Source organism: Neolamprologus multifasciatus, chromosome 11, assembly GCF_963576455.1.
Source record: "Neolamprologus multifasciatus chromosome 11, fNeoMul1.2, whole genome shotgun sequence".
NCBI classification, from domain to species: Eukaryota; Metazoa; Chordata; class Actinopteri; order Cichliformes; family Cichlidae; genus Neolamprologus; species Neolamprologus multifasciatus.
The window spans coordinates 18819575-18836091 of NC_140449.1; the positions used below are offsets into that span (position 1 = coordinate 18819575).

General features: G+C 43.9%; 2 protein-coding genes across 4 annotated transcripts in view; one reads left to right on the plus strand and one right to left on the minus strand.

Annotated features, from left to right (window-relative positions):
- The window catches only part of LOC146508198 (uncharacterized), a 64352-nt gene that overhangs the window by 25655 nt on the left and 22180 nt on the right, over nucleotides 1–16517 (plus strand). For 2 of the 3 annotated variants that reach the window (XM_085176131.1, XM_085176132.1), the window contains exon 11: nucleotides 1–16517. This exon is cut by the window's right edge and continues 22180 nt beyond it. In XM_085176131.1, coding sequence (XP_085032257.1) covers nucleotides 1–177 — 177 coding nt within the window. In that variant the 3' untranslated portion in view covers nucleotides 178–16517. The other variant, XR_014876666.1, reaches the window with a different exon arrangement.
- znf804b (zinc finger protein 804B) overlaps nucleotides 6465–16517 on the minus strand; it is a 34202-nt gene continuing 24149 nt past the window's right edge. The window contains 3 exon segments of the mRNA XM_085176122.1: nucleotides 6465–9954; nucleotides 9956–11663; nucleotides 12521–12651. Of these exon segments, the coding sequence (XP_085032248.1) occupies nucleotides 7678–9954; nucleotides 9956–11663; nucleotides 12521–12651 (4116 nt within the window). The 3' untranslated portion in view covers nucleotides 6465–7677.

Here is a 16517-nt window from a genome sequence, read left to right on the forward strand (position 1 = left end):
CTGTACAATAAGCTGCGATGTGACGACCAGCCGATGTTGGAGCACGTGGAGCAGCTTCTGGGCGAGCTGGGAGGAGAGGTGGAGGGAGAGGATGCAGATCCAGCCTTGGATGAAGATTTTGAACCCTGTAGTGATGATGATGAAGAGGAGGATGCAGAAGCACCCATGGAACACTGACCACACCTCCCTGCTTGTATTTTGTGATTTCACTTTTCTTCCATCATGTCTCTCTGTAGTTCATGAGATCTCAAAGGGTGCCTTTTTTTAATCGTTTTCCTCTCCCACCTGCTTATCAACGATTAAATCTGAAATCCACTGATATGCACAAAAGAGCGGCATTAAAACCAGCAGTCTCCTCAATCTCTTTCAGCCAGTTGTTTAATGCTTTCACTGAAATAAGTCCGTACTTCCCTTAATCTCCTTGACAGAAGTTTATTAAGAAATGAGTTTTAAAGCTTTACATCTCAGCAGCAGCAGAAGCTGAGCACCTTTGAAGGCTTTTTTACCTCTTATGTGCACCCACGCTCGGTTTCTACAAGCAAACATACACAACACATACAAACAACAACACAAAGGGAGCATGTTAATTACTTCAGCTCTTCCTCAGTGCGACAGCAGGAGCGTTCCCCTCTGAGAAACTGCAGAGTGAGCCATCTCATGTAAGAGTTACTCGAAATGCCAACTTTACATGCAGCTCTGTTATGTTAAGTTTATGTGCATTTAATTTCATTCTCCTGCTTTAGAGCTCATTTAATTCAACAAGACATAAAAGAGAATTTGACTACCTGATGCAGAAAGCGATTCTCTGAGCTTGACTGTTGAAAGTGACTTGAGCCCTTTCAGAAAGGAGAAACTAGCTTTTAAATGCTCAGGCAGGGTTATGTTTTGTCGTACCTCAATAACGGACAGAAGCTTTTCACTTTCTTTAGAGCCGAGTGCAGCAAGGTGAAGAGAGTGCTTTGAAATCTGAGTGGGTGACTGTGTGCGTGCGTGCATGTGTGTGGCAAGATAATTATGTTGCTCAAACAGTTTTATCAACAGCAGAAAAACCCAAAGTGTGACACATTCACAACATGGCAGTTAACTAGATGATGACATGTTTGAAAGCTAATGTATGAAAAATTTGGATAGAGTTTTTCCCACACTGCGACCCCGTTGTTGCCTTTCAAACATGCAGGCAGTCAGTCGGCGTCTCTTAGCTGCCTCAGTTTTAAGCATCTGTTTGATTTGATTTTTTAGCATAGAGAATGCGTGTCTCTATGTAGGTGTATGAGCTGTGACTTTTGCGCTTTGATATATTTTTGGTGCGTGTCGAGTTTTTCTCCCTAGATGCCTTTAGCAGGAGGGACTGCTCCATGCGACATACATTCACCAACGCACAACCTCCACGGAGTATTTCTCCATGCACCATGCCTGTTAACAAACATGACACACCACAGGCTTTCGCGGCCCCTTTGAAGAATTTCATAACCGGTAAATGGGAACGTTATCTGAGATCCCGATCCCGATAGTGACCCGACTGCAAGCTGAGAGGTCTGTTTGGGAATGAGGGAGTTCAGATAGTGTGAGTTGATAGTGTGCGTTGGTGTTTAAGGAGCATAAAATACAGCTCAGGAGAAAAGTTATAGATACAATGCTGTGTGTGTATTTGTATATGCAGCAGATTATCGTAGCTTAATGTGATCTGATGTGTTGTTATTTGTGGACTGGGCTTTGCTCAGAAATATTCAATGTCTGTGATGTTTGGTACATGGTAATGTACCAGTGCAGGCCTTGAGGAATGACTACCTGGAGCGATGCTGTCATCTAGCATTTGCCTTTTATAATTAAAACAAGCTCCACTGTGTGTGTGTGTTTTTTCTGTGCGTGTGTGTGTCCGTCCATGCAGCTCATTTGTGGTGCGGTGTGATTAATGACTCCAGGGGCGAGTGAGCACTGGCGGTCAGCCCTTTCTGGTTATTCTGAGCTGACCTAGTGTGAGTGGGCCATAGTCGGCACAAAGCCTTAGGTGATCTCAAAATCCTTGGCCATTCTCTCACCTGTGCATCAGCTTCAGCACCGCAGGAATACTTTCTCTCGCTGAGAGAGGGGTGTGCAGATTCTACACAAGGACACACATTCAATCACCGGTAAAGGACACTCACTGTTTGCTTGCTTTCTTTCCAGCTCTGGCTGGAAATTCCTCTCTGAAAGGCCAGAATTGGTCTCTGAGCGTGCCAAAAATATAGTAATAATCATACTTCTATTAATATATGGCCTTGCCTTTTTATCTATAAAGTGTGATCGCTTCATGCGTTAGTGATGAATATGATCTAGAAATACATATTGTGTATATAGGTAATGTCTGAGGTGCAGTAAGTTGTTTTTACCTGTGTGCAAAAATGTCTTTGGAGACCTTTGCACCATGTGTTCAATCTCCGGGGAAACCAGTCCATAATTAGGGTGTGTGTCTGTGTGCATCTGTATGTGGGTTTTTTCTTTCTTTCTTTTTTTTATTTAATAATCGACGGTAATGAGATGAGCGGAGGGGAGAATAATCCTGGATTAACAGCTTAAAAATGCATGTGTTGTCATAACAACCTCCTGATTGGGACTTAATCATTGAAATACAGTCACACAAACACTCATTCTCTCTCACACACACATAAACTCCCCAACCCAGGAACCACCAGTTGTCCGTGCATCAGATAGCTAGATACTCCTAGCTGTGTACGTGTGCTGTTTGTCCTGTGCTGGGGAATGTGTCGTTGACTTAATTAGAGAGTTAAGCAGGGTGCTCCTCTGAAGGGATTACGGGGGAAATTATCAGAATCTGGAGACTTAATGCTGAAACCAGTTAAACGGAAGCAGGAGGAGGGGGATCAAAGCTCAGAGGAGAAAAGAGTTTGAGAGGTAGTTTGACTGTTTATACGCACATTCACATGTTCATTTATGTAAACTGTCCCCTTAAAGTCATGCTTAAGCACTCATATTTGGTTTAGGGTATACAAGCAATTTGTTCACCCTTTCAAAGCTGCTGTTTTGGCTCTTTTTGAGTCTTGGGCACTCGGGATGCTGGAGAGGCTCATGGATATTCTGGGATGCTAAGCAAGAGCCCAGGAGGTGACAGAAAATCAGATAAGCAGGACAAAGACGATCGGGCAAAATCGTCTCGACTAACTTTAGGATTGACAGGAACTGTGCGTCCCTCATCCCCATCATGTTCTTAACGCTGTGGCTGTGCATCCAAATTGTGAATTAACAACGTAATGCAAGTGATGGTTATCTAACCAAAGGGTTTCCCTGACAGCTTCTGTGAGAAGCCATGAATAAAGTGACCTTTATCCTCTGCTGTGAAACCATTTCGCCTATAGAACAGTTTCCTAATAGATGAACTGTGTGCACGGCCTGGAAAACCCTGCTGATGAATTGACACACAAACCCCACAGCTTTGTGGGACTTGTGTGATCATTAAAATATTCAGTGAGGCGCAAGGTTATGTCCGTTATGATTTATTTGACTCTTAAATGTAAGATTTGTTGAGGGAAAACTTTGAGGGTTTTTTTTTCCTCATTAGTTTTCTGGAGAAACTCTCGTAAATAACTCTCGGAAAAGTCATCTTCATCATTGATCTGTGTTTTTGGTCAATATGGCTATTTTAGACTCTTCCCACTGCTGCTATTGTCTGAGGATTGAATGGGTTTGTGCATCTCTGCACGCTCGCAGTTTGTGTGTGTGTGCATAGTAATCTTTGGTGGGAACATCTGTCTCTCAGAGATAACATAACCGAGGAATTAGGCATGCTGTCTTACCACCGAGCATCACATCTCACTATTACAGCCCCCTAAATTATACCCTATTATACCTCTCTGTGTATATATGTGTGTGTGTATGTGTGCAGATGAGTGTAAGCAATGTGCTGACAGTGTCATGTCCTTGGGGGACTGTGCCACATGTTAGAGTATCGCTTAGCCCACCACCTCCCCTAATCCTTAAATCCATTGTAGACCAAAATTCACATAGTCATTTCCACATAATACAAGTCTTACGCAAACAAGTTTTGACTCAACGAGAAAGCCGAGCAAAAAGTAAATAATTGAAATGACACAAAAAAATAGATTAGCAATCTCTATGATAAATTGGCTTTACGTGGTTCAGAATTATACACAGTAATGCAACGTTTTTGATGTAAAAGCTCTAAACAGCCTGGATCTGCTTAGCTTTCCATATATTACACCTGTCTGAGCAGTATCTCTTATGCATCAGCGGTGACAGATTACTCTTTGAAGTGTACTCTTTTATGGAAGTTCAAAAGCTAACAAGGTGATGCATCAAAATCACAGAAAATTCAGAGTCCTATATGATAAAATATGTGATTAAAGGATCACCTCACTATTCAACGCACGAAAAAGAGAATTTCTACCCTCTTCTTCTTCCTTTTTACATTATTTTCCTTTTTGCTTCAGTGTCATTTGGTGGTTGAGTAAAACAGTTAGAATAATACCCTTGCTGTTAGTATAACACCTACACCTAGGAGTCACAGAGATCCTGTAAAAAGACGGAAAATTGGAGAGAAACTGTATTACAGTCTCTTTTACAGCACAAGGAAAACTTTTAATGAATGTCACTGTGGGGGGAAGAGGAATAGGAAGGGCGCTATAATAATAACACCACAAAAGCACATTGCGCTGCAAAGGTCTGTGCAGTACAACAGCATTCAAACATGTAAAAGATATGGTCTGAATGAAGGGAATTGAGATGACAAAGTGTAATGGTGCCTTTCCTTCTGCACAGTCAGAGAACAGCCGGGGGAGCTGAAGGCAGCCCCACTGACCTGGTTGAATCAAAGAGAAGGGTAGGAGGCGAGATCGCAAAAAAGGGAAAGAAAGGAAGCGAGCAAGAGACGGGGAAGTGTCTCATTTATACAACACTGCAATTTAGGTCGATGGAGCATTTCAGTAGCCGTAAGGGGCTCTTTTTGCTCAGTGCAATCTATAGCCTACCCGCAATCTAACAATCAAATGTGGTGCCAACAGAGGCGACCCTGCCTCAGCAGTGAGCTCTCTGTGACTGCTGGTGTATTTTGACCGAGTGCCAGCTTTAGTTTTTATTCCTCATTAATTCTCAGAAGCGATTGACTGAAGAAACCGCTTCCTCTCCATCATAAATCAACTCACACTCCTGAGTGTGTGTGTGTGTGTGTGTGCTCACACAGCAGCAAAACATGTACACACCAGGGGGCAAATCTTGGGGCTTAGGTAATGGTTTAATCAGTCACTGACAGAAAGTACAGTGATATTGCGATTGCTAATTTTCATGTGACCCCAGTTTGGATAAGTGTGTGCGTGGGAGCCTAAAAATCTACTGATATAATAATGTGAAGATTCCACTATTGCCTCGCTATTCATGGATAAATAGGCTTTTGAAATGACACGCTGTGTTTAGCGTTCAATCTCCACCTTTTAGGTTCTTTTGTGTGTGACTGTTTTCATGGATTTCCCCATTAGAGAGTCGGAGTTATGAACTGGAGCGGTTTGCTTTTATATGATCTCTGTGATTATCAGCATTTGAGGACGCAGAAGTTGCAGCACATTTGAGTGTCTCCAAATTAAACTCTGGGAAAGAATGGGGTAATAGTGTGTGTGTGTGCGTGTCAGAGAGGGAGAGGTAGCGATAGAAAGGTTTGATGCTGTAACAGCTGCTAATTATTGCTGCTCTATATTTCACACAGTCTGTTTGATCTCCGGTCCTGTGGAGAGAGATAGGGATTCTCGGTTTCTGTTTCTCCCAAATTTGCTCGCTTTACACATGGGCTCAAGGGTCACAGGGAGGAGAGAGCAGACCCGTGCTCTAATTACCGAATCTCTGCAAGAGATGACTTATTTGTAACCAACGCTTCAGGACAGAAAGTGTACATTTTGTGTATTGCTTTTGAGCCTGTATTTATGTCACCCCTTGCTGAAGCCCCCCTCATGTGTTGGGCTGTGTTCACTGATATCACGGAGGGCAAATCAATCCAATCTCTCAAAGCGCTCTGGGTAGTCTAAGCCCATAGACCATCTGGATACCGCTCTGTTCTCTTCTGTGTTCTGCTCCCCGAGTGCCGGCCGCTGCAGTGATCAACTATTTGGCAAGCAGCTTTGACACATCACCAATCACCAGGCTTGAATACATAGCAACAGTTACCAGCATCCATAACCCTTGGCGAGATATGTAAGAAAGTCATCTGTGTGTGTGTGTGTGTTTATTCTTGTTTTAGTGATTAAATAAGTTTTTTTCTTCTATATACACTTTTAAAAAGTGTTGTTTTGAAACAGCTAGATGGTGAAATTTGGTTAAAGAATAAACAGATCATGTTTCAAGTCTTCTTCTACAGCTAACACAAAGGTGTCACAATTGGAGAAACAGCCTGAGATGTTACCGACTTCACTGTAAACGTAGCTCAACAAGGTATAGTACCCTTTAGTACCGACTTCACTACCGACTTCGTGCCTCTGGGATGGTCAGGACACGCAGTAACTGCTTTCCAAATCAACAAATTGCTGCATTTCTAAAAAAAACATTATGATAGAATAAAAATATAATAATTTTGTACCATTTTAAAATCATCCATGTGCACTCTTTGACAAAGGCTTGCATGAAAGATGTAACCACTGCAGAAAAACCATGCGGTAATTCTTAATTTGGACTTCATCAACAAGAATAAGACGGGGGAGAAAAAAAAAGCATGAAAGCCCATTTATTTTCACTCACGCTTTATTGTAACTTATCAGATTAATTCATTTCTGTCTTACAAACTGATTTGTTAAATGCTTCATGGAGGAAACAAACAGTTTTTAATGTCACACATGGAAGGTTGTGTAAAAGGTCTATCACTGAAGCCATGGAGTGTGGGGTAAGCATTGTACTACTGGTCAAGGTTAAATTCACATTTTATTTCGGTGTTTCTCATCATTCTAATATTATCATATACTGTCAGAATATTTACACTATAGAGAGAAAGCAGGTCTTTACACGTGTCAGATATGGAAATTAGATGTTGTTCTTCCTGCTGTGAATGAGTGTGTGTCATCAGAATCACCTTACAGCCGCACATACAGTCCACAACAAGGTTAAAATGTCTTTGCCATATTCACCGGCCACTGGAGCGTTATTTATGTTAGCTGAAAGTCACTCTCTAACTCAGATAACCTGTATGAAATGGAGATAAGGGGAGAGTATTATCACTGTCTCTGTCCCTGGCATGAAGGATACTTCAAAAGGCAGCTGGTCTGTCTGTGGTTCAGAAGGAAAGAGAGAAGATGACACAAGCTTAGCTTGTCTTTGAATAGCAGGTGCACCTTTCTCTTTATTTTGCTTGTGAATGAGGAATGATGGAAAAAGCAAAGGATCAAAGTCTGTTCTTTCACTGTCTGTTTAAACACAGCAAAGGCTAAATGGAGAAACAAATTCTCATTTGAAACCAGTCAATAGTTTGGCTGTTTGTGTGTATGCATGCGAACGAGCGTGTGTGTCTTGGTGTGTATCTGTGTCTGAAGGCATATGTGCAATAAGAGTTGGAGTTGATACTACTAAAAGCACTGACACATCCCGATTTCAAATAGCAGGCCTTTCTTCAAACCAAACATTCCTCCTTTCTCTCTCCCACAAGCCAGCGCTGCCAAGAAAGATTAATAAACACGGCACCCACTCTCAAAATCATAACGCCTTCTGTTGAAACTTCACTGGCCACGATCTGTCCATGATAGGCTGTGGATTCAAGGGTTGCAGAGCTACTGGGGAGAGTGGAGAGATTGGGGTTGCGTGGAAAGTGGGCGACTGGGGAAGGAGAAGGGTGGGAGGATGTGATAGCAGGATGGAGGGAAACAGGGAGGAGATGGAGAAAGGGGCGAAGTGAAGATGATGAGGGAGGGAATGGTGGCGAGGGGGGAGGGGGTGAGGAAGTGGAACTGGCTGTGGGTGGATGGCAGGAGAGGGGGGTGAGCTGGAAGTCGAGGAAGAGTGAGGGGGCATGGATAGGCCTGTGTGCTGTAAAATGATGTGATGGAGATTCGAGAGAGGGGAAGATGGTGCGAGTGGGGTGAGGTTTGGGACACCCAGAGCTATGGGCTGACTAAAGTTCTCTTGTGGGTTGACGTGTGGAAGTGGCAGACTGACCTGGAGGGTGTGGTGTACTTGCTTATGCATCGTGTCTGTGTGAATTAACTGGGCTTGAGGCTGCGGAGATGAGTATTGCTCCTCTGAATTCCCACAGTTCTCTGTCTGCAGGTTGTGTGTATAGTTTGCCTGCGTGTTTTTGTCTGTGTTTTCTTGTATGTTTTCCAGGACTTTCTGCATGTGCTCTCTTGCCTGCTCTTGCAGGAGACGATATTTGTCCATCTCTTCAGCGGTAAAGCTGATTGGCGGAGCTGTCTCTCCACCTGTCTGTTCATCGTCAGTTCTAATCTGTGATGGGCAGGCATTTGGCATGCTGCTGGGATTTGACCCAACTGGAGAACATTTCTGACTGTCAGTGGTTGCTCCAGGATCTGTGCCACAACTCTTAGCTTCCTCTTCCTCTTTTCTCTCCTTCTCCTGACTCTTCTCAAGCAGCCCCTTTTTCTTCTGAGCCTTTCGCTGAATTGCAGGTAGTTTTCCTATAAGGGGCAGAAGCAACCTAGATGGTTTTCGTAGCAGTAACTTACTGGGGGATAAAGCTGAAAGGGTTGTGCCTGGGCCCCTCATGTTGACAGAGGCAGAGGGCCCTTGGCTAGACTGTGAATCCTTTAGGTGTGAAAGACTTCGGTCACAATTATGTGTGTTGACACTTGGAACTGTCGGTGAAAAAGTGGATCTGTTGGGAGATGAATGTGTGAACGGGCTCGAGTAGAGGGCAGATGAAATGGACGTGAGGCTGCTCTGCTTTTTTGCCTGCTGACTGGCCTCTGCAGCCCCCGAGGACGTCTTGCAGGAGCTAACTGTCAACCCATCCATAGTGACTCCTGAGCAGGTGCTACTCCTGCTCCACTCCCAGCTCAGCTCAGACATGTTGGTGCTGCTACAAGGGCTGCAAGAGCGTGGGCTGTGGCATCTGCTGTCCTGTGTGTTGATCACACTCTGGCAGTTGTACGTCTGTCTGCTTGTCCACCACTCAGGGCTCGAGAAGTGTGTTGAACTTGAGCGTCTGGTGCCTGCACATATCCTTGCACCGCCCGGGCTGTCTCTGCTGTCAGCTCCTGTCCTGGAGCCTGATGTGGACCTGTGTCTCCCCCTGTCTTCCCAGCTGTCACTGCTGCCCCATGTCCATCTATCCCAGTCGACATCTTCAGTGCTAAGATGTCTGCATCTTTTGCCCCAGCGCTTAGGACTGGGGCTAAACCTTGCAGCCTTATCCCACTCCACTGCTCTGCTCCTCGAGCTCCACCCAGTCCTTGACCTCACCTCCTCACTACCTCCAGGACAGGCCCCTCTCATCCACTCCCACTCTTCTGTACCTGAAGTCAGGCCTCTGTCTCGGCCACCTGAATGCCCTTGTGCTTCCCTCCCTCTCTCCTCCCAGAATTCACAATGCCTCAAACTCTTCCTCTTACTATGAATGAATTTCCTGTCCCCGTGGAGGAGTTTTCGCTTTTTCATCGAGCTGTTACAGCAGCTGTTGTCAGGGTAACAGCAGTCAATGAAACTCCTGGGGTTGCTATGGTGACCCCTTTCCCAAAACAGCTTTGAGTTACATCCTGGTGAGAAGGAGTGTAAGGAGAAGTGAGACCGCCAGGGAAAAGTCGCCGCGTCTCCGTCTCGCTTTCCCTCCTTCTCGGTGTCTCGGTCTGCAGTGTGTCTGCTGAGATGGGAGTAGACGCTGGAGTGTTCTGCCTGCTCTCTGTCTGGCTGTGACTGGCATTCAGTGCTGTGGCTCCTATGAGGCCTCCTCTTCCTGACAGAGACAGATACTGGCTCAGCCTCACATCTCCCCAGGAGACAGCTGCTCCCTGCTCCCCCCCACCTTCCTCATCCTCGTCTCTCTTTGCCTCCTTTTCTTTCCCCATCTCCCACCAGTTTCTCCTTTCCTCTCTCTTCCAGTGGAGACTGTAGAGATAACACTCCTCACTTTGCACCTTGCTGATTGGCGCTTGTCTGAAGTTTTTTCCTTCTCAGCCATCTTTCTCTTTCCCAGCTTGTGTTTCTTTGTGCTGGCTTTCCTCTTTTTGCGTGATACTTCAGAGACACCCACATACGGCTGTGGAGCACTGGCACACTTGCACATTGTCTCACTCCCACACTCACACCTGGATGGACTGATGCACATCTCCTGTGTGCCAGGCTGGGTGACAGACTCTAATTTACAGCTCAGGGCTGTGATGGCTTTCTCTCTGATCCCTCTCGCACCCTCTAATCTGCCTCCCAGAGGATTCTGGAAGTTTGTGTCAGAGCTGTCACTATGAGTGGGGTCAAATGGATGGGGAGCTGCCCGCATGCAGTTCTCCATACTTAGCATGCATCGTTCTTTTTCTGGTCTTCTTTCTGATGATAAAAGGTTTTTGTTCTTTAGGAACAGGTGTGCTTCTGTCTCCACATCGATATGTTGCTCTGCTTTGAAATTTTCTGCAGCTTTTTTCTCCCTGTGTGCTCTCAACTCTTGTCTTATCTGTCTTTGTAAACACGATTGAGTGTCTGGTTTAAGAATAGCTGGTACGCGTAGTTTTGATTCATCTGAAAGGGAACACAACTGATTTTGTTGTGAGTCCTTCAGATCCTCTGCGACTTTTTCTGGCTGTTGAAGGTTCAAGCAGAGCGGGTTGCAGCTGTAGGAGATGTGTGGTTGAAACTTGGTGAACTTAAGCAAACTGACAGGCCATCTCAGACGGGTAGAGCCATCCTTCCCGAGCACACACACATCCTGACTCGCCTCCCGCTTGCTCTCCGTTTCTTGCTTTTCCTCTGACTTTGTTTCTGTGTGTTTGGTATCCGTGTGTGCTACTGGTGATCCTATGCCCCATACGGTCACCTGAGACGCTGAGAACAGCGAATCATGTCTCTGATTATCAGGTGTTGATGTGGAAATAGGAAAGTGTTCTTTTACTAAGTCTCTTTTTTCAATCTGTTCCTCCTCCTTTACGGCCTCTCTTGGGAACGGGTGCACGTCGCTTGGTAAGACACTGTCAGCGCCAGACTTATCCTTTTTTTCACTTGCGCTGTGTTTCCTCTCATCTGCTACCCCAATTTCCCTGTCAATATCTTCAATTATTCCCCTTATCCTTTCTTTCATTTGTTCCCTCTTCTCTCTCTCCTCCTCCTCCAGGTCTGAAAAAACAGAGGCAGAAGGCTCCAGTCTAGGCCCCCTGCGTGAGAAACAGAAGGATACTCCAAGTCTGCCTCCCACTCTCCCCTGTGAAGAGAGAGGCAGCTGAGGATACAGGCTGTGGCAAGACTGGGGGCTCACTGCAGGAGTGTTTGTATCGGCTGTCTCAGTCACTAGTGGGGATTCTGCTAGAGCAGTGGCCGGTGGTACTTGGGAAACAGAGTTGCACAGATTTTCTGACGGGTAGCTGACAGTAGTTGTCCTGGGCTGTGTAGAAGTGGATCGCTGGGGCTGGCACAAGGGTTCAGGTTTGTCCTTAGGGCTGCGGTCTCTTTGTGTCACATCTTTATCACGCTTCTGACTCACAGCTCTGACTGTGCGTCTTAGGCCATAGGTCCTTCTTTGGACTCTGCAATGAGATGTGATAGGACAAGCATATGTGACTTTAGCTGATAATACTTGTCTAAGTTTTCCTGGCATCACTCTAGATTTACACAAAGCCACTTACTGTAGCATCGTTTTTGGGTGAGGTTATGCAACAATGCAAACTTTTCTACCACTGCTCAAAGCTGATGTTACGACACTTACTCTTAAATTTAATGCAGTCATGAAAACATTAATTGTTTGAATAATGTGGAAATCGATAGAGTTTTAGACGAATAGATGGCAGAGTATATAAAAAGGAAAGGGACCTAAAATTTTAGTATAGACTCTTTATAACCTAACAAGGAAAAGGATAAAGAAAGCAAGAAGAGAAGGAAAGGAAAGGTGCGTTCTATTGGTAGTCAAAGTAATGCTGTTCACATATTGCTACTTGATTATAGGAAACACATTTAATTGCACAGGGAATAGTTGCAATCAAGTTGATTATTGCATGATGTATTGTCTTATTGTATTAGTTGTTTTGATTGCTTTAGGTGAGCAAGGCGGGAAGCAAGTTTCCTCTCACAATTCTCTTTGCTCATTTTATTTACTCATGGTTATTCTGCTGCTAATTTTTCACTAAAACCTCATGTCCTCCACCTACAAATGAATCAGATGCTCCGAGTGTCAGCAAGTGTGTGTCTTCATGATATATTTACTTCACCTCTGGACCTGTGGCCTAGCTAAGCCAGCTGAGCGCTCTCACATCTGTGGACGCATCCATCAAACCTACGAATTGTTGACTGGATGTGACGCACTCTGACCCTCTCCCCCAGGACTCTTGCCCCTGGTCTCATTACACACATGCTGCCACATGCACGAATACACACTCCTCCCACTCACCGCTGAGTTTCCTGTTGCAGCTGTGCGAGCTGGTGCAGACGCCGAAGAGCCTTCTCCTGCTTGCGCTGGTCCTTCCATGATTTTGAGGCTACGTTACGAGCAAACTCTCTGTGCTTGAGCTCCTTCAGCCTCTGCAGGAAATGGCAATAAAGAGATAAAGAGGGATGGAGAGAGGGACAGAATCCATATGTGGATGGAGAGGGGAAATGCAAGGGTGGGAGAAAGAGGAGAAGTAAGAAAGAGTTAGTTTTAGGAAGCTCTCTGCAGGCAGCTGTCTTTCAGATCATACACATCAGTCAGCAGTGTTTGCAGATGTTCTCCTCCAAACCTCATGTCCAATTAACTCCATTCAGTCTTCAAGAAAGGACCCTTCCTTCAACACACAGCTTGAAACCAAACACCAAAACTAGTGAATAGTAGATTAAATGTGCGGTTGAGATGAGCGGAATAGGCAGTTTCATGATGCTGCTGCTCTTTCTGAACCATTAGAGCGACATTTTTCATTTTGGTTAGCGCCCTTCAGTCCAACTGTGTGCCATAGATTCAGTTTATTAGTTATCACAGCTCAAATAGAGGTACTTTTGAATCTATGAAACAGGGAAGAAGACATTTTGTTTGATGATGTTAGAATGACACACTACCAAACACAAAGGCACAAGATTAAATGCTGTAAAGGCCTGACATTTTCTTCTAGACTGCTTTTTATGCCATGTGTGTGTGTGTTTGTGGGCACTTTGTGAGCAAGCTGGTTGGTCTTTACCTCCATTATATTACAGGATAATTATTAATTAGTTCAGCTTTACACATGTGTGTATTTATATGAACTTATATGTCTATAGCCATAGGTGCACCAGTTCTCTTGGGGAAACAATGATTCATGCGCCTCTCTCCAGTTTCCATTTTCTGACACACTTTAATCCCTTCTTTATTCATGCTTGGCAGGTATATGTGCACGGATGCTGGTGTCTTTCTTTTTGTCTGTGCATGTCTGAAGGGTAAGGAGGGACTCGGGAGTTTGGGGATAGCTGCAGTATTGTGCACCACCATCCATCCTATTTCCCCTTTTATTGAATCACATATTCTCATAATCTCAGCTGCTCCATAGCTTACACATCCAAGATTTGTTGTTTACAATATATACTCTTATCCTGTAGTGCAATTTGCAACAGGATTACACCGCACTCATTTTTAGATTATGTTATACCATTATCTTATCCATCCACGCAATATGTGTCACACTCAAACACACACACATGCACACACGCACGCATGCATCAGATTAGCCTCTTACGCATCAGATTTATTTATACAGTCACTCTCTTTCACACCCAGATGCTGTGCAGGAGCGGACAGTTTTCAGGTTAATCCCAGCTGAGTCTTGCACAAGCTGGTGTCTTTTTACATTATCACTCAATGCTTAGCATCCCTATGTCAGCTCACTGCAGACAGCATTAAGTATATACCATAGAATCAACACTCGTGCGGTTCGTATTCCTTAAAGACACTATCTAAGTTCTTGTGGAATGTCTGCAGATGTGAGCAATCATATGCTAGTGTACATCAAAAAGCCCTGAGTCGTTGTGATGCCAATGGTATTCTATGGGAAATATTAATCTTGTTCAAGCACAGAGGCATTCATAATGAACAACTGTAAATGGAGCCAGCAGGCCTAAGGATGAAAAATTTGTTGCACTGCATTGTGCTATAAAAAAAGAGTTGTTGTACTGTAAATGTCAGTGGCAATGCCTGAGAGAGAGAGAGAGCAGTCTGTAATAGATGAAATATATGAGGATAAATACTTCCTGCCGCATTTGCACTCTTTCAGGTTATTGTTCTCTCTTAAACCATGTCCTACTGCAGGCAGACCTGAAGCTATATTTAGAGACAAATCAAATATTGCACACAGTGCCATTTTGGCTCTATACACAGGACAGACATACTTCAACTTTAAAAGTGGCTACTTTTGTCTTCAAAGTTGATGTCATGTCCCCAACTGCAGGAAATGATGTTCCTGCTCTCCAACATGGAAGCCTTGCTATGTGCTGTGAAGCTCAATGCGTCTGTCAAAGCTTCGATCAATATTCCTTTAGATGTGTTAAGGAGTGCTCAGGCTGAGGCAACTATGGATGAGTCAGAGTTGATTCATATCCACTAGGGCCCTAGAATGAAGGATGATGTATTCTTAGGTAGCATTTGAGTGGCCATGCTAATGGGCTGATTGCCTTTTATTTAAAAGGGAGTGTAATTCTGTTGTAATGAGCAATTTCTGTAATCAGCAGTAAATGCTGATAAAGCCCTGTATTCAGACATGTTTATCCCTGAATCGATGACAGCGAAAGAAGACAGAGCAAACGCAATCAGCTTCCATTCTCCAAAGCCAATACTCCTGCAGGGAAACTGTCTTCAGCTAGAATTTCATCTGTTGTCTGCTCTGTGGGCAGAGTGTACATGCACTTCTGTACTTGTGTGTGTGCGTGTGTGTGTTCCTACAGCGCCAGTGGCTACTGTCAGCTCAGTGCCTCATGCAGCTCGTTTCATGTGCCTGCCGCTGGCTAAAACAAAGCATTAACATTGGCCTGCAGTTGCCTCAATTTATTTTCAAAGAACAATGACAGAGGAGGAACAGTCTTATTTAATGTTTATTTCATGATACATAGTGTGGGTGTTCAGAAGTGGGAAGCGGCTTGGCTTGTTTGAGAGATTGCCTGCATTTGAAGATGAGTGTGTACACGGGTAAGTGCATGTCTGTATGTTTGCGCGTGCAAGTGTACGCCTTGGCAAGACAACAGATAGCTGTAGGAGAATGAGCTATCAGAAGAACCTACAGCTTGTTAGTCCAGAGTGGAGGTTGTGTATGAAAATGGATGTGAACGCAGAATGCAGAAGAAAACCTGCTGCTGAGGCTTTTTCTAATGGTCCATTGGCTTTATCTTGTCCAAACTGGAATAATGGAATCATACTTATGCTATGACTAATAGCTCTGTTTCTGTACTGAATATTTTTCTTCTTGAAGGAAGTGCAAGCTGAGGAATAAAGTGAATTTTAGATGCATTTTTATGTACCAGTGACATACAAATCAACAGCTCTGAGATTTGGCCTAGAGGTAAAAAAGAACTATTCTATCATGAATTTGTGGCTTACAAGCCTGGTGTACATCTGCAATACTGTGTTGTATTTGTTTAAAATAGTCATTTTATTTTTCATGCAGTAATAACTCAGAAGCTATGTTGAAATTTTCCTGGAAATTCCTGGAGACCTTTTTAAGCACTCATACTAAACACTGTATTATCACCTTATTTCTAAAATTAGGAGATTTGCTTTGCTTTTAATGCTCTGCTAAATCATTCTCCCTATTTGGTTCACAGAGACATTAGATTCCAAATTACCAAATTAGTGTGCTGTTACTTCTGTTATTGGGGATTTTCTGATATGCGCAACACAATGAAAGCCAGCCAAAGACACAGACCTAGAATCTCAGCTGCATACAAAAACTATGACCCCATCAAGAACACTGAACTTTCCAATATTTGTTATCTTAACCTCACTGTCTGCAAATATTTCTCTAAACTATATCTGAAAAATGTATTTTGAACAGCTTCTGATGTGTTAACTGAAAATAAACAACACGCTGTTTTTGCTTCAAACCTTCATCCAGCAAACCTCTCAGCTTCGAGGGGAAAACCCCGGCTATGTGGCCCGGCCAGTTAGTCAGTGAAGGTTGCCCCATTAGTGATGATGCTGGTGACTTTTTCCGTGTTTAGTCTGTGGTGATGGTGCTGTGTGGATTGCAATCGATTGAGTGTTTCTTGTAAACCGAGTGGAATTTTTACTAGAAATGTGATCATTTACAAAAGGTGCTATAAGTGAGTATTCATCTGTTGGCATTGCTATTGAGCTACAGGATTTCAAAGAATGCACAGTCTGACTTCTTTGAGATAAAATCAATAGGTAGATAAATGACCCCCGCCCCTTTTTTTTTGCATGAAAATCTAGAAGT